The sequence below is a fragment of the Phyllosticta citribraziliensis genome (assembly GCF_038025025.1).
Source record: "Phyllosticta citribraziliensis strain CPC 17464 chromosome Unknown J3D65scaffold_6, whole genome shotgun sequence".
Taxonomy (NCBI): Eukaryota; Fungi; Ascomycota; class Dothideomycetes; order Botryosphaeriales; family Phyllostictaceae; genus Phyllosticta; species Phyllosticta citribraziliensis.
The window spans coordinates 1,234,478-1,251,097 of NW_027117343.1; the positions used below are offsets into that span (position 1 = coordinate 1,234,478).

Consider the following 16,620-nt stretch of genomic DNA (forward strand, 5'->3'; position numbering starts at 1 on the left):
GCCGACGCGACAGCAGAAGTAGATATTCGCCGACGGAGGCCGGCGGCTTCGCGGATTCTCTACCCCGCAGCGGCACCACATCCCCAGGTTATTAGGCCCGCACGTCCCGATTGAGATGATGGTCCGCGTCGAAGGATTCAGAGGGAAAATTGAAATACCTGACGACATTGCCCATCATGAGCCCCCAGCCTCTGCACTCCCTCAACAACGGCATGTCTGCTCCGAACGAACTGCGCGGACGCCTTGCGCTGGTGACGGGCGCGTCTGGAGGGTGAAGACACACCGCCCTGATCTCCGATTTGCTTTTGGCTGATGCAGGGATAGAATTGGCGGTGCTTGCGCGCGAAAGCTCGCAGAATACGGGACCGACTTGGCCCTGCACTACTCCAGCAACAAATCATCCGTGGCAGAACTCGCTGCGCAGCTTCAGTCGGACCACCCAGCCATCAAGGTCTCCATTCACCAGGCCGACCTGGCCACGGACCAGGCGTTGCAGCTGTGCAAAGATGCACAGAGCACACACGGCAAGCCGGTTTCCATCCTCGTCAGCAACGCGGGCCGAGGAAAGCGGTTTCCGCACATCTGGGATGTGCCCGTCGACGAGTTTGATTTGACCATTGCCACAAACCTGCGCGCGTCTTTTCTGCTGGCCAAGGGCGTCGCCGAGGGCATGCGAGACCAGAGATGGGGTCGCATCATCTTCATCTCGAGCATTGCAGCGTACGGCGCTGGCGTCAACGCTGCCCACTACGCCGCTAGCAAGGGAGGCCAAGTCGGCATGATGAAGAACCTCAGCTCCAGGCTGGCCGAGTTTGGCATCACCGTCAACGACGTGGCGCCGGCAATGATTGGAGACACGGGTCTCTTCCCAGAGACGGTTCCCGAGATTGAAAAGACGATTCCGGTTGGGAGGTTCGGCAAGCCTGAAGAGGTAAGGCTTCTGCGTTCGCGATGACGGCAATGCTGAGGGGCTAACGGCGACAGGTTGCCAATGCGGTCGAAATGTTTTGCAAAACGCCGTACATAACCGGGCAGTCACTGATTGTCGCTGGTGGACTCAATCACAAGTAGCACAAGCCGTGGGTTCCTGGGTTGTGGAATAAATGGCGCCTGGCGCGGTTGAGTGTACAAACATGGCCGGGCCGCGAAGACGATACAACGTAGACAGACTGGCAATCGATTGATTCTTTGGTCGATGCGACGAGTTGTGAAGTTGTGATGGTGGAGAAGTGTCGTGGCTGACTCGGGCCGTGTAAGTGAGGTGGTGATGTGCACGGCAGGGTCCACAGGGCAGGGCAGGGCGTCCAGCCAGGGCACAGCAGTCGGGGGTCGCCGCCGGCTTTTGAAATCCCACCGTCACGTCACCATCTCCATGTCTCTCCCCGGCCAAGCTTTCCCCGTCGACGCGACCCGATCCATGCCCTCTTTCACGATTGTTTACCCGCCTGATGACAGGACCATGGCTGCTCAAATACCAATCACGTCCCCACCCTAACCGTCTGCCCATCTTTTCTACTACTCCTACCTCGCACCTCTCTGGCCTCACCATCTCGCCATGTCTTCTGCAAAGCAAGCTCTACTCATTGGCGACCTTGCCCACGCGAGACGCGAATGGGAAGAGCTCAGCTCATTGGTCGGATTGCTGGTCAGTCGGACGCAAAGAGCTCCTACACCGTCGCTGACCTTGCTGCGCAGGAGTTTCCCGAAGGCACTCGCGACGACTTCCTCTCAAACCTCCGCGCCGGGAAGTATGATAATGTCGTCGCCATCTACAGAAGCAACGATTCGACCAAAGTGCGTTTGATGCCTGACGCGGACCTCGGGCCACGCCGACTCCGCCCACGTACTGATCAACTCGTCCACAGTTTACCGGTCCTTTCGACGCAGAGCTGGTCCAAGTGCTCCCCAAGTCGTTGACATACATATGCCACAACGGCGCTGGCTACGACAACATCGACGTTGGCGCCTGTAGCTCAAAAGGTGAGATGCGAAGCTTAAACCAGGATCGTATTTTTTGGGCTAAACGCGGATCAGGCATCTCGGTTGCCAACACGCCCGTTGCCGTCAACGACGCAACTGCCGACATTGCCCTTTTCCTTCTTCTCGGGGCTCTTCGACGCGTGACCATTCCCTTCACCGCCGTTCGCCAAGGCAAGTTTCACGCTCTACCTCGTGTTCCAGCGAGCTTCTTCTGACACGCGTCGCAGGCCAATGGAGAGGATCAAGCTTTCGAATTGGCCATGACCCGCGTCAAAAGACGCTCGGAATCCTTGGCATGGGCGGCATAGGACGAGCCGTCGGTGTGCGGGCCGCTGCGTTCGGCATGAAGATTCAATACCACAATCGTTCGCGGTTGTCTGCGGAATTGGAAGCTGCCGGTGGCAATGCGTCCTACGTCTCTTTCGACGAACTTGTCCGCACGTCCGATGTCATCAGCGTCAACCTGAGTTTGACGCCCGCGACAAAACACATCATTGGATCTAAGGAGTTCTCCAGCATGAAGGACGGCGTCGTGATTGTCAACACCGCAAGAGGCCCCGTGATAGATGAAGCCGCCCTCGTCGAAGCTTTGGACAATGGCAAAGTCTACAGTGCTGGATTGGACGTGTTTGAGGAAGAACCCAAGATCCACCCAGGCCTGCTGAAGAATGAGAACGTGGTTTTGTTGCCACATATCGGAACGGCAACGATTGAAACTCAGGTTCGTCCATTCGTCCCTTGTTTGTAGAACTTTGACTAACTTCTTGATAACAGCGCGACATGGAGCTCCTTGTGCTCGAGAATCTCAAGCTTGGTGTACAAGAAGGAAAACTCAAGACCCAGGTTCCAGAACAACTGCGATAGGTTGCTTTCTAGACCCCATGACGGTCTTGAGTGCGATTGCGAAGCATGTTGGACGATTTTCCTGGCGGTCTTATTAGAGAAGATACAGGATGCAAAGAGCAACAGGATATCTACAATTTTGGGATCAATTGGAGATACCTTTCCTGCGAGTTAGCAGCCGACGAAATTTCGAACATTTGGACCTACCATTCTGAAAATGTGCCTTCACCATATATGATCCAACGACGCTCTTAGTCCAATTGACGATGAAAGAGCTACGAGTCAGCAGAGACAGAGCAAGGTAATGTGTGCAGCTGCCGGAGCACCAGAGCATCAGAGCTTCCCTGGACATGAATAACACAGTTGCAGGTCTCTTCGCGGTGATGGGAACCTTCCTGTCTGATTGCGCAAAAAACTAACAGCTTAAGGGAGCTCATCAGACAGACTCACTCTGGACCGTCAAAGGACTGGTCGGACATATTCTGATCAGCGCCCAGGTCTTCCCAACTTCAGTACCCGCCCCATCGTCGTTGTCAGAGAGTCACAGTATTCAAAATCAGGGTCTCACTTCACTGCTACTAGTGGGACGCGGTCCTCATTCCGAGAAGTCCATCATCCAGCAGATCCAAAAAACTCACCCCCTGAGCAACCAGTCCCAAAAGAATCAAACTCCCAACGCCTCCACCATCAACAGTGACTCAAGCTCCCAGAAATCGAGACCTCAACCCCTCTGGGACATCGCTCCCCGCTCGCCGCAATTCCCTCGCAACGTACGCGTGGTCGACCCTATGCCCCTCCGCCTCCAACTCATCCACCACATCACCCAACCACTCCAACACCTGCCGCCGCGTCGGCGGCTTATGTCCCGGCGGCGCAACAGCTTCGACGTACGCGCGGACCGGCGAGTCCCTCTTCTCGTACGTGTCGAACGGGATGCGAATCGCGACGAGCCCTTTGGCGCCGCTGCGGTGTAGGACCCAGTCCGGGAAGAGTTGCATGTCTTGTGCGGCCTTGGAGGGAGGCGCCGCGGGGCACGCTTCGAGGTGGGCCCAGAGAGCGGAGACGTCCTGCATTGAGGTGGTGTGCGTTTTGCAGTGGAGGCAGGTGCATTGGCCGTGGGCGGCGGGAGGTGGCGCGAGCGGATGGAAGTGGTAGGTTATAGGTCCTTCGGGCAGCGGATGGTGTGTGGGTGCTGCGTTGGTGGAGGTGATGTTGCTCATGGTGACGGCTATCGCGGCAGAGGCTGGTAGACGAAAAGTCCGGAAGGCAGTGAATAGCGTGATGGTGGTGGTGGTGATTGAACTCGCGGGTTGAGGAGCAGAGGAAGAAAGGAGAAAGCCTCCGGAACGCGGAAGTGGCTCTATAAATACGCAGGCACGACTCCATCTAATTAGCTCGCAAACCTCTCCGCGCGGGGTCGGAAGGCCGTGGAAAGTTTACAGAGTGCAGTTATCATTTGCTGTTGTTTCAACCGGTGGGAATGCAACTCGGTTCCTGCTTGGGTGTGACGTCATACTCTTCGCGTTCGATGAAAGAAGCCGTGTCTGGAATCTTTTTGATGATGGAAAGCATTGTCGATTTCACTGGAGCTTGTTTGTTGATTTGCTTTTGGTCGCGTTGTGCTGTGGTCTAGTAGGTAAAAGTGAACTGGCATTTGATTGTGAAGACAACAGTGATGTCTGCTTTTGTTATCCTAGGGAGCAAGTATTAACCACTTGCACAGTGCAAGTATTTGGCGCTGTGCGATCACCATGGCTTTGGTACTCAATCAAGCGCGTATTGTTCTCCGTAGAAGCACATCATTCCATTCAGCCAAACGAAGCTCTGTCTCCATGGATGTAAGAAGCACTGTAAACCAGCCGACACGGAAGACATCAGAAAAAACACGAAAACCAAACCTAGACCATATACACAGTGAGCCGTTAATCCACCTTTTGTACAATCGCCGAGTCATGGCCTCGTTATGTTCATTAACACAACATCGACCTTCTCATCCCCTCCTGAGATATTGACACTGACTACGCAGTCACTTATCTTCGATCATGTAGGAAGCTCTTCACGGGTGTTGTAGTAGAACCCCGGCACTCCAGGCGGTCCAGACGGTCCACGGGGACCAGGTGGCCCAGGCGGACCCGAAGGACCAGGTGGACCAGGTGGACCCGGAGGACCAGGTGGACCAGGCGGACCGGGTGGTCCATCATATCCCCCATCGTGGTCAATGTTGTGCCCATGGATACGGAAGTAGGTATTGCGCAGAATTCTCATTTCGTCCTCCGGCACCTCTGCGATGGCGCGAACAGGGCGGTCATATGGGACGAGGAACTCCCCGTCGTAGTTGAGGCGGGCCTTCGTGGAGAGGCTGTCGGGAGGGATTGGCGTCGCGCGGATGGATTCGCGCAGGTTGACTTCGCCGGGCAGCGGATTGGGAGGTCTTTGTGTCGTGTAGATAATTGCGTGTTTGTCTTGGTGGGGTCGGATTTCGGGGTGCATTGTCCCCTGGCCTTCGTAGGTTTTGATAACGCTGTATGGGAATGTCAGTTGGGTTTGTGCGGCTTGGGTTGGTAGGAGATGGATGGGATCTGGGAGACGAACAGGCACCTGATCGCTTCTGCATTTTGGGCGATGATGACTCCGCGACGGAAGATCTTGTGCGGCGACCCTTTGTTCTGCGTCTTAATCATGCGCTTGGTTCGGTTCTCATACTCGTCTTCGAAGACCTCGACATGGATGATCTTGGTTGATATGTGTCAGCGAGGTAGCCAGGGGTGACTGTAGATAGGGTGTCTCACTCTGCCAACCCAGAAAAATCCCCTCTGAAGGGTCTCAGGGATGGCTTGGTATAGCTCTACATTCCGTCAGTCTCTCTCCAACAGCAAATAGAAACCGAGCGTGAGCAGGAAACTAAAGAGATAATGAGACTAGGTAGACGCACCGTCACGCCTTGGGCCCTGTGGTGCGGCTTCGGATCTTTGCCCACCAGACCGGCGGACGGAGGTAGAGGAAGTGCCGTCCTTGTTTTTGCGTCTCACCCACTCGAGCTTTCCGGGGGCCATTTTGTAGATCAGATGCGAAGAGGTAGTTGGCCAGTGCTGGAGGGAAACTCGAGTCGTATACCGGATACGGAGGGCATTTTAAAGATCAAATGCGAAGAGGTAGCTGGCAAGAGCAGGAGGAAATGTTGCCGCGCTAGCTTCATTCAAGTCATTCTGTACCAAAAGTCGCCGTTGGCAAAGGAAGGCGCAGACCCATCTGACCTTTCTTGCCCACGCGTCTCGTCGCCATGACACATTTGCACCCACACCGCAATGGAGCGAAGCCTCCACGATAGAGGGAATGAGAGTCTGGAAGCTGGCGACAAGGCTTGAATGCGCCTCACTGTGGCTAACTTCGTTGCTTACGGACCATGACAGGCCCTGGCCTCGTGATGGTTTAGCAGTGGTAACCTGTGGCGGTGTTGGTGGTGATGTCGTCCTGCAGCTTTGCGGCTGCAATTCGAAGAAGGGACGGTCTCGACTGAGGGCGACGACTGAAAGAACTGTTGAGAAAGCCCATGGAATCTGCTCTGTCTGACAAGAAAGTGGAAAGGGACAAGTTTACCCCAGCTCGCAAAACAATTTCCAATGAGTACATGCTTTTGTTGTCATTGAAGCTTTTCTGACAGCCTCCACCAACCTTCGGAAGCAGGCATCGCTGGAGCCTTTGTGCGAGGTCTTGAGTGACCCAAATCTGGAAGGTGCCTGAGCGAAGTCTGAGCAAAGAGCAGTCAAAAAGCGTTCATTTCCTCATTGAGGCGCAGTGGTCAAAGGGGTGCGGGCGAAGTGAAAAGAAAAAGTAGTTGTAATAAGTCCTGCCACGCCCCTGTCATTTTTACTATGCTAGGACTCGACATGAGGCATCTCAGCCACATGAAGAAATCTTTTGGAAGAAGCGACAAGAAGATAGTTTTGGGGAGTTCTGCCTGACAAGGCTGGAGTGGCTCACCTCCAACCACTCACTTCCTGCAGGAGCTGTTGGCTGCCGACGTCTCATGACGCCACGGCTCTGCGAACACCCACGTGGAGCACAGCCTCTTTAATTGATTCAAACATGAACGTCGATGCCATGCTTGCGCCGTCGTCGCCCGAGGCTGCTTGTGTATATGCAGGCGCTGAGAGCCGCTTCGAGTGGGGTGTCTGATTGGCCCAATATTTCGAGAATGACTCGCGAAATTGGGGGCAAACCCACCGGCTCGTAAAGCGCCCGTTTGATTGCGGGTCGTGCCGTCCCAGACTGTGAAGGTGCGTGCGAGACGAAGGAACAAGAGGCTCGAGAAATGACGGCGTCAGCTGAGAACCCAGGAATCATTCGGCCCCCGAAGCCACAGAGCTGACCAACACCACTAGCGCCTTATCGCAGATTCAATACTGGCTGTTTACTCAAAATTGAAAATCTTCGGAGGCCAGCTCAGGCTGTCAACCCGGCTGGGATGGGAGCAAGCAAAGAGAGAACTAGCTCGTCAGGACACGACCTCCTCCACATATACTGCACCAGGAACAGCACCTAGCTTGGTTTCAAAACGCCATCGGCAACGCGTAGCTGTATTTTTGAACTTGCTCTCGGATGCCCGTAAGACAGATACGCCTTCATTCCTATCAATTAGGGAGGACTTGGCACAACGAAGGCTTTTGCCAAGAGCTCGGTCCCCTATTGTAATGCCTGACGGGAAGCTCCGTATGAAAACACGCCGGTGAAAATATATGGCAGATTCCAGTCCACTTGTTTCCTAAAAGTCGAGGATGTTGGGAATCGCCAGACGGAAGCCGGATACGCGCCAGCTTCGGCGAATTTGAGGTCTGGGTACTTGAGCTCTGTAGTGCTTCGACCCATACCATGACATGACAGGATAGGCGAGGGGCCGCGAAGATGTTGGAGAATCGAGTTCTTTCAGATGTGGTATCCTACCTTCTAGTTAGATGTCGCATGGCAGCGGTGATGGGTCCTGGAGCGAATTAACCGCCATTGGCAAGCTTGCCTTGGAAGTGTAAAGCATCACCCATGCCCAGCTCCACCTCCAGCGCCTCTTTCAAAGACCTTGACGCCTCCGTCTCCAGCCACGTGATAGAGAAGCTCTTTCTCTTCTCTCTTGGTTTCTTCCTTCTCCCAGGTCTCTTGAGATTCTTCTCCTTCCTCTCCATCGTCCTCGTCTTGGTTGTCTCCCCTCGTTATCCTAACGACCCCGCTGACGTCTGCGGCAAAGCCCGTGTCCAGAAGTCGCAGACTCAGCATCCAATCTGCCACATGCGCCAGACTCAATACCAGGCCCGCATGCCTTGTTTCAAGCGGTGTATGTTGTTTCGTCGAACTCATTCCTGAAGCGAAAGCGGAGGCATCTGAGGCGGCGCCCATGAGCGGCGTGTCAGCCGACACCGCTACAGTGACGGCATAGACTTGGGCGCGGAGGGAGAGAATGGTAGAATTGAGTATCGAGGGTGTTACTGCTGCGGACGGAGCCGAGCTGGCAGTTGCGGCGAGGAGCAGGTCCGGGGAGTCAAGCAGAAGGTGAATACGGCGACCCTGGGCCGAGAGAGACGAGATGACAGAGGACAGGGTAGATTCCAGATGCTCGATAGCTGCAGAGGTCAAGGAGATGACTGGGCCCGAGGGTACCGTCGCTTTGGGTTGCGATGCGGGCGTGTGTGTTGGTAACGATTGGCCTCGAGGGTTTACGGTCCTAGGGCCGCGAACCGGCAGCGTTCCAGTCGAGGGTGCTAGCGTGGTGGCTTTTGCGAGTCCATTCTCAGGCTCCGAAGGGAGGAATAGACTGGAGAGACCATCTACGAATACAAAGCGGTTTTGCTGTGCTAAGCGTGCGAGATCCAGGCCCTTGAAAACAGTGAGCTCTGCAACATATACTTTTCACAGCTGTTGGGGACGTACCGCAGCTCTTCTCGCCTCTACTTTCCAAAAGTCCCAGTCCCGTAGAAAGCTGACCAATACAACGGCCGTGGTGCCATCGTGATCGTTCGCGCGCCGGCCGTTGGCAGGTTGAACGTCACCGAGAGCGCCAGATATATATCGAATGAGGAGCCAGTTGGCGCTGGCGCCGAGAACGCTGGTGAGGAGGTGAAGAGAACCTTCCGGCAGGCCTTGGATGTAGGGTTGCAGAAGAGACGGAATGCGCGACGAGGATGGTGGCATGTCAGGCGAAAGTTGCGGACGCGACCTGACGCGAGTTTTTGGCGGGGCATGGGTTGGGTTGGGTTGGGTCCGGTGTGTTGGTGCTGCGGGGATAGTCTTGGCCGGCCTGTGCGCCAACGGCGCCCCACAAAGCAGGCAATTACTTGATGGACCAATCATCACACGTAGGCTGACTGCACCTCAGCGCCTCTACCTTCTATTTTTCCTTCAGCCTCAAACACCCCCCTCCTCGCTTCTCGGAACTTTCCAGAAAAGACAGCATTCGTTCGGTCATCCACTCAACCAGCCCTCCCTTGACGACCTTGACTTCAGGGCGTCGAATCCTTACAGAGCATGACAACTGTCCGACGCCCTCACTGCACTGTACTGAGCTCAGAAAAAAGCCTTGTTCCACGTCCAGATATTCATCCCAATCTTCTCCCCCGAATTCACCTTCAACCCGGAATGGAGAGTTTGAGGATGGATCGAGTGGTCTGATTGAAGGTTCCTCCAAAAGACGGCGCTGCCTGTTTTGGGCTTGACGAGGAGGCCTTTCTGGGTTCCAGTACAGTCCAGGAACCTGCTACAAAGTTCTGGATTGGCAGGCTTTGGAATTCTTGGGAAAGATGTTGCTCCACCGACGATATCTTTTGCCCTGAGGGTGACGAAGAAACTGCTCTCTCTGTTTCCCTGCGTCTTGTTCAAATTGCCAAACGCGTCGTAATGGAAGTCATAGAATTCTCCTTGGCCGTATTTGACAAGCTGAAGAGTTTCCATCCGGAGCGGCGACACGAAGCCTTGAAATGCTGATGCTCGATCAACGACACACTCGATAACGGGGTCAGAAAAGTTGTCGCGAGGACTGTCCGGCAATTCTGCGCTCCATGATTTGCGATAGTCGGATGGAACTCGTACTCGCGGATCCAATCCGATTGTGGATGGCTCAAATTTGCTATTTTGCTTCTCGTCAATCGGAATCGTTACGAAAAACTCGGAGAACCTTACGCAATTGAAATCAAATGGTCGGCCTCTGCAACAGTCACAAAACCTTCGATGTAAATGACTAGCGGATCCGTCGACAGGAGGAAAGTAGTGAACCGCTTTGTGTCACATACGTAGTCCGATGGAGACGAAGAACCACCAAACAACGCACGGAAACCATTGAGGCCTCGCTCGAGTGGCCGATTGAGGAGCGCAGTGCTAAACCCCAGGACTAGGACCGCAAACAGCAGGATTCTCCGGGGCAAGGCTCGCTGGTTCCGATTTTGGTCCTCTCCCGTCTGTTGCTTGGCTTTGGATTCCATTTCTGGCTCCGACAATGGCCCAAGGAACGCTTCTGCGTAGAACCACTCGGATTGAAGGCAATTGATTGGAAACAATGGGATCAGCACTTGATCTGAAAGAAGCGCTGCTCGCGTGACTGCGGTTTGCACGGCTGCGTCGCTCTGGCGAGTTCAGTTGACAGTTAAAAGGTCGAAGACTGAGTGGAACGGCACCTGGCGGAAGATGCACTTGGCACCGCCGGAAGGGTCGGCATTTTCATTCGTCCAACAGCCTGGGTATGTACAGCGTAGAGAGCGCATCTGATCCATCTAGTTGGCAACAAACTGAGATTGGCTAGCCCATGGGCTTCACAGTCCATCTCCGATATCGCTCTCACAGTTCATCCAAGGCATCCATTAGCACACCCATCTGCGTTGCACCGCAGCACCACGCGAGGTAATTCAAATGAATGCCGTGGTGTCGAGGTTGGACTCAACAACATTCGCTCAAGGTTTCCGTTTGCGTGCCCTAAAAAGAAGGCAGACCCTTGGGTTTCATAACTATGAGGTCCGCAGGAGAAGTCTACGGCGGGTGTCAGCTTCACGACAAGTGGAGCCGAACAGATGGCTCGGCAATTTAACCCTCTCCATAGCCTTCACCATTTTTTGACAAGTTTGGTAGGCGGGTCATGTCCCGTTTCCGACGAACTAACTTGATTCTGGCTTCGAGCTTAGATGATGAGACGGAATGGGAAGCATTGACATCGTGACTAGAAAAACCGCCACTACCCACACAGAGGCCACCATACCACCTTTATTCCAAGACAATCCTTTCAAGACAATGGCCATGCACAGAGGCCCTGCGATTTCCGTTTTACTTGCACTCGCCGCTATTTTCCTCGGAACTAAGGTGTTTGGCGCTCCCACAGGAGAAGGTACGTACATTGCTCTACTCCTTACCTGTCTGGCTCTACTCGTCCGTGTGGCCTGTTTCCCGTTCCTCGCCCGTATGTCTGGGCCACCAGCCTTGTCTACGTGCGTCGTCAAGTTCCATATGCTTTCTTCAACTCTCCTACCGTCGACTCAGTCACTGCTGGATACACCATGCGTGGCCAAGGGGCTCTTCCAAAGAATACCTCAGTTGGAGAGGTTGTTTCCTGAGAGTGTGCTCTTTTATTTTCGGCAGGTCAATTCAGTTTAAATCTTCTTAGCTGCTGCAATGTTGCAGAGCTTTCGATTCTATCACGAGCTCAGAGGAGTTCTCCCTTGGTCTTCCAACCTTGTACTCACTTCGATTGTCTGACCGCAACCCACGGACAACGCACTTGCTACTTCTCCCTCTTAATCCAAGCCGAGCACATAAATCATTCCCTTGGACCTTTCTAACGATACTAGACACCCAGAACGTACATCTCGAGGCCCGGGACACTCCTCAGGCAGGCCCAAACTTTGAGGCTGCTCAAGACAAACCGCTGCTTGCTCCTCGTGCTCCAGTTCCCAATGCCGAGGCTGAAGCTTGGGAACGCGGGCCTTGCAGCAGCAAGGAGAAGCGTGACGCCAATGCGGATGCTGAAGCGGAGCCAATGGAAGGTCCTTCCTGCGGAGGAGTAGGCCACAGGCGTCGAACGCTCGAGAATGCTGCCGCCCCCAACCCGAACAAACATCTCGAGATTCGCGATGCTCTTGGACCAGGAGTGGACGCCGAGGCTGTTCCAGACAAACCACTACTTGTGCCTCGCGCTCCAGCTCCCGAAGCTGACGCTGACGCTGACGCTGAAGCCGACGCCGAAGCTTGGGACGACCCGAACTGCCACAAGAAGCGCGACGCAGACCCCGAAGCGGCGTGGTCTCATCCGTCTTGTGGAGTCGGCCACAGGAAGCGGATGCTCAAGAGGGATGCCGATGCGGACCCCGATTCCCTTCATGATGACCTGGCGGAAAGAGTTCAAGGTGGACTCGATCATCAACTACTGGCGAGGACGCCTCCGAGCAATGCGCGACCTGCAAGAAAGTCGTGGGCCAGGAGGAGCATGCAGATGGGCCAAGAGCAGTAGACGGCGGATTTTCGTGGTAGGTTCTGCCTCAGGATCAAGATGGCGGGGGCTCAGCATCGATGAGAGGCGCAGCCGGATCCGACATTATGGTCGTCCCTTTCTCACGTACGCCAATGTTGAGTATGCTGTTGGCTTGATTGGGTTTTTTGTGCTTGATCTTCGTACGATCAGCGATGAGATGTGCGCTTCGATTGTATCCAGAATTTTTGAATTGTTCCACAGTATACTTCACACTCGTTTGAATTGCTCTTCAGCACACCTCACACTCGTTTGAATCACAGCCGTTCGTTTCTCGACACCAAGCCACTAGAGCCGCTAGAGCCTCCATTTGTCAACAATTGATTCCGTTCCAGCGAATCAGATGCAAGACTCAAGATGTCCCGGAGACAGTGACCTCGTATATCCGATCCGCCAACACCCAAGACGGGACGCGTGCACCACCAAGACTGCGAATGGACGTTGGACCCATGTCTCAGCCAGCATTATTAAGTGTCGTCATGAATCATGGGGCCATTATTCAGAAGAGAGACTAGTCAAGACAGCGTTCGGCAAGTGCCCTGGCGATACGCATGCCCCAGCAGTGGGCAAAATCAAAACTCCATGTGGCCTCACCAATCGGCCCTATGCCACTCGCCGCCTGATTTGTCTCTCAAAGTCAGTGAACTTGTGTGGGTTCAGTGGGAGGACTCGACGCGGGATGTGTCCTGCTCCAATGGAAGTCATATCCCCGTATCTCTCAATGGCTGCTGTAGTCTGCTCACGGTTCAGTCTCATGTCTTACATCAAACAACACTCGAGACTTAGGCAAACCCATGTCGGCCTGGGACTTTCAAATCGCCGACACTTACCTCCCTCGTGCGTGTTCGATGGCTCTAGCGTCGGAATGCACAATGAAAGCGGGTTGCTCACTTAGCGTCGACACCGCTGTCGTTCTGGGCTGAAGTTTGACTCTTTGATTCCCAAACGATGCGGGCCTTGAAAGTATCATGGTCATGTTGTAGCAGGGCTATGAGAGCTTACGATGCGCTGGTACAGTTGAGAAGACGGCGCTCACGGCACCATTTGCCAGGAAACGAGCTTAAGCAGTAACATGGGAACTACCGCAGGGCTCAAGCGGCAAGACACCCGCTCGGTATGAACATCACTCATGAATCGGAGCCGACAAACTTCAGGTGGTCTCTCAAAGAGGTAGTGCTTGAGCCACGCAGCAAGGACTTGGTGCCTGCCGTTGGTGTGCCGGCCCAAAAGTAGCGAAATTGAGCCAATCAATGCGGAATGGAAACGACAGGGCAAAGACAAGACTGGAATGAAGCTTTTTGTGGAATCTTGGCCTTTTCGATGCGCTGTTCTTGACACCCGATGAGTCCATGTTCATGCAGGAATTGAAATTCTTGGAGATGAGCCATGGCGATGATGAGTACGCAGTACCCAATTTCGAAGTCTGGAGATACGACTGCAATCAGTAATCATGGAATCAGACTTCCAGAAAAACCAAGACCGAGGGGCGGAGAAAGCTGGTGACGAAAAAGGACGGGAGGGGAGCGGGCGGTGGCACGGCGGATCGGCAGGTACACACCGGCAGTCCGTCTTGGCATTCAGATCGGAGCCGGAGTGCCGGAGTCGGAATCCGGCTGGGGGTCCCCGCCGCTTCCCAAAGCCAAATCCGGGGCACGCTAGCTTATCGCGCCTTATCGCAGCTTGCCCGTCACGTCAGGTCCAGGTCGGCGTTAGTTCGAGTCACCTGCCCTTCCTCCTCAACATCACCTTCACCTTCAACCTCCCAGCCTGCAGCTGTCTCTCTCCTCCATCTGCTTCAACCATGTCGCCGCCCTCGTCGTCTGGCCAGGGCGCGGTGCCTCAAACCTCCTCGAAGCCTCAAGTCGCCCATGCCCGCACTCGAACCTCGTCCAATGCCGCTAGCCTCTCAAAACGCGGCAGTGGAACGCCGCTAGTCGAGCAAAAGGTACACTACACAGTCCTCATCAGACTGCCATTCGCTCGCCGCGACTTTGTAGATCCTGCCCAGGTGGATTGGGACCAGACCAAGGACCAGGCTCTCTGGAAAATCATCAGCAGGCCGAAGGAGGGAGCAAGAGACGACATTGACTGGCAGGACCTGGCCTCGAGATTTGGCTGCTCGTCTGCTTTCTTACTCCAACAGGCTGCCTGGCTTTACGAACGTCACTTAAACCATGTGAGGGCCCAGATGCGCAAGGTCGGAAGCGGTGCCTCCGGTGGCGGCAGCGCCAGTGGGACAGGCACTGCGCCTGGCAGCGTCCCAATGAAGAGGGGAGGCAGTGGAGGCGGCAATGCGGCACCAAGAACGACATCTGCGCTGAGCATGAGATCGAGAGATAGTCCTGTTCCGCCTGTGGCCAGGATATCCACAGGAGTGCCGAGTACAGGAGGTAAGCTTCGCCGAGGCCATGTTCACAACTCTCCAGTCACACTTGCAGGTCAACTTTCTCGTACTCCATCTACGACTACCATAACCCAGTCCCGCGGTCCGCCGACTCCAGCTTCGCCGCGGCAGCCAGTCCGATCTTCGTTTCGATCTTCTTTCCCTCCTCCTCGTCGTGCCTCGCCTACTTTAGAAACGACTGCGGAAGCCTCGCGCCCGCACAGTCGCACCCTGAGTCCGACATCGCCTATACTCTCTGAATCAGAGTCGGAGTCGTCGAGCAGTGATGATGACAACGACAATCCAATAAGAAGGAGCCAGCTCTTCAAACGTCCACCGCGCTTCATGACGCGTCAGAACAAGCCCACCCTGGCACGGCTAGACGATATTGACGTCGAATATGACGATGCAGCTGGCTACGGCGCGCGTCCAGATGAGGAAGATGAAGAGGAAGAGGACGGTGGTTTCTTGCCTTTTGCGCACACTTCACGCCGTAAAAAGAACCAGAATCAGCAGTACCAATTATCTAGCGCAGCAAAAGAGCAGCAGCTCGAGCCGGCCCGCACCCGACACCACCACGATCGAAAGGGAAACCCTTCCACACAAACCACCGAAGCAGATGCTCGACGCGGCGGCCGCCCTCTCAGCGAAGTCGCTGCCGGCAAACAACCCATGCGGCTCGATTCGTCAGCAACTTCAGCCTCAACCAACGATCCGCGAACCGACGACGAAGCCGTAAAGCTGTCACGGCCAGGCACTGGTACGACGACGGGCAACGGCAGCCGCAGTGGAAGCGGCAGCAACCACCGTTTGCAACGACGTAGCACGCAGCCATCCCCCTTTTCGCCACCCGAGAGCCGCGCGAGCCATCGGCACGGTACCGGCGCGTTGAGCCCTGGCAGTGGCCACCACCGCACGGAGCTCGCACGGCTGGGTAGTCCACGCGTGGGCTCGGCTTCGGGGTCCAAGCGGGGAGGCGAAGGTGGTGGCAGCGAGGGCGCGCCCAGCATGGGCAGCAGCTTTAGCGATTTGGATGGTGAGTCGAATTGGACTTTCCTTGAATATGAGTACGAAGTGGGAGATGAGTGGGCGTGGGATAGCGACGACGATGACGACTATTGGGTGGATGAGGATGCGCCTAGGGCTGGAGGACGGTTTGGCTGAAGTGTTGTTCTCCCTTCCTGTCCCTGGTCATTCTCATCTCACTTTGTTTCGTCGTTCGTTCTCCTCCCAAAGTTTTTCTTCACTGCACACCTTTTTCCCATCCAAGTGCAGACCACAGCTAATCAGACCTTTCCTCAACAGACGCCAGCGTAACCCAATCGGCCCTCGAAGAGCAGCTCCTCAGTCACATGCAGCACGCCGGCGGCCTGAGCAAAATGAGCACCATCAGCCAGGCGTTGCGGAGTCGGTATCTGTGAAGTATCTCCTTTTCGCGTCATCTTCTTCCTGCTGCATCTTCAACAGGTTGGTGGCTTTGAGTTTCAATACAGACGGTGAATATTACAGCAGAGATGGCGGATGGAAGAGATGACGAGCAGGGAGGCATAAATATATGACAGACAGAAGAGTAGGTACCAGTACCATTTTATAGGACAGAATATATCTGGATCAGACGTCCGACAACTCCATCATCTCGCCTCCGCCGGCGCAACGGGCGGCTTGGCATACACGGCACATGCGCACCATATCCAGACAGGGAGTACGGCACGGCAGGAGACACTCGTACAGCTACGACGGCAGACGGGCCCGCGGCCGCCGTACGCTCTCGGTCGGCGCAATCGGGGCGGGTAGCGGACTCGGGGACGGACGGCTGGCTCGCTGGCCCGGACGCCGGACGGTCCACTGCATAGCCTGACAAGCCGTTTTTGAAGTTAAAATAAGGCCCACAACCCTATATATACATGCATGCGTAGCAAAGTCG

At 55.0% G+C, this 16,620-nt stretch overlaps 7 protein-coding genes across 7 annotated transcripts; 4 read left to right on the forward strand and 3 right to left on the reverse strand.

The window, feature by feature from the left end:
* The first annotated feature begins 135 nt into the window (after window positions 1–135).
* Window positions 136–1,327, forward strand: J3D65DRAFT_624662 (uncharacterized protein). The gene is made up of 3 exons (XM_066800273.1): window positions 136–271; window positions 325–931; window positions 985–1,327. Exons 1-3 carry the CDS (start codon window positions 177–179, stop codon window positions 1,069–1,071), a joined length of 789 nt encoding a protein of 262 aa, XP_066655328.1. The 5' UTR covers window positions 136–176; the 3' UTR covers window positions 1,072–1,327.
* Window positions 1,328–1,555: 228 nt separating this feature from the next.
* J3D65DRAFT_553105 (uncharacterized protein) lies at window positions 1,556–2,844 on the forward strand (the record flags this gene model as incomplete). The annotated part of the gene is made up of 6 exons (XM_066797113.1): window positions 1,556–1,645; window positions 1,696–1,794; window positions 1,866–1,980; window positions 2,035–2,172; window positions 2,208–2,701; window positions 2,755–2,844. 6 exons carry the CDS (start codon window positions 1,556–1,558, stop codon window positions 2,842–2,844), a joined length of 1,026 nt encoding a protein of 341 aa, XP_066655329.1.
* A 2,005-nt stretch (window positions 2,845–4,849) lies between these two features.
* J3D65DRAFT_370503 (uncharacterized protein) lies at window positions 4,850–6,131 on the reverse strand. Its single transcript, XM_066795700.1, has 4 exons — window positions 5,756–6,131; window positions 5,613–5,668; window positions 5,416–5,555; window positions 4,850–5,344 (listed from the first exon to the last, which is right to left on the reverse strand). Exons 1-4 carry the CDS (start codon window positions 5,874–5,876, stop codon window positions 4,864–4,866), a joined length of 798 nt encoding a protein of 265 aa, XP_066655330.1. The 5' UTR covers window positions 5,877–6,131; the 3' UTR covers window positions 4,850–4,863.
* A 1,720-nt stretch (window positions 6,132–7,851) lies between these two features.
* J3D65DRAFT_667864 (uncharacterized protein) lies at window positions 7,852–9,000 on the reverse strand (the record flags this gene model as incomplete). The annotated part of the gene is made up of 2 exons (XM_066803059.1): window positions 7,852–8,685; window positions 8,740–9,000. The coding sequence occupies 2 exons, from the start codon at window positions 8,998–9,000 to the stop codon at window positions 7,852–7,854; spliced, it is 1,095 nt and encodes a 364-aa protein (XP_066655331.1).
* A 355-nt stretch (window positions 9,001–9,355) lies between these two features.
* On the reverse strand, window positions 9,356–10,100 carry J3D65DRAFT_696439 (uncharacterized protein; the record flags this gene model as incomplete). Its single annotated transcript, XM_066804028.1, has 2 exons — window positions 9,356–9,931; window positions 9,985–10,100. Coding segments are annotated over 2 exons (675 nt in total), but the record flags the coding sequence as incomplete, so codon positions are not given.
* A 796-nt stretch (window positions 10,101–10,896) lies between these two features.
* On the forward strand, window positions 10,897–12,474 carry J3D65DRAFT_370534 (uncharacterized protein). Its single transcript, XM_066795701.1, has 2 exons — window positions 10,897–11,176; window positions 11,637–12,474. Exons 1-2 carry the CDS (start codon window positions 10,990–10,992, stop codon window positions 12,293–12,295), a joined length of 846 nt encoding a protein of 281 aa, XP_066655333.1. The 5' UTR covers window positions 10,897–10,989; the 3' UTR covers window positions 12,296–12,474.
* A 1,524-nt stretch (window positions 12,475–13,998) lies between these two features.
* On the forward strand, window positions 13,999–16,246 carry J3D65DRAFT_370564 (uncharacterized protein). Its single transcript, XM_066795702.1, has 3 exons — window positions 13,999–14,703; window positions 14,752–15,732; window positions 16,002–16,246. Exons 1-3 carry the CDS (start codon window positions 14,115–14,117, stop codon window positions 16,115–16,117), a joined length of 1,686 nt encoding a protein of 561 aa, XP_066655334.1. The 5' UTR covers window positions 13,999–14,114; the 3' UTR covers window positions 16,118–16,246.
* Window positions 16,247–16,620: the final 374 nt, after the last annotated feature.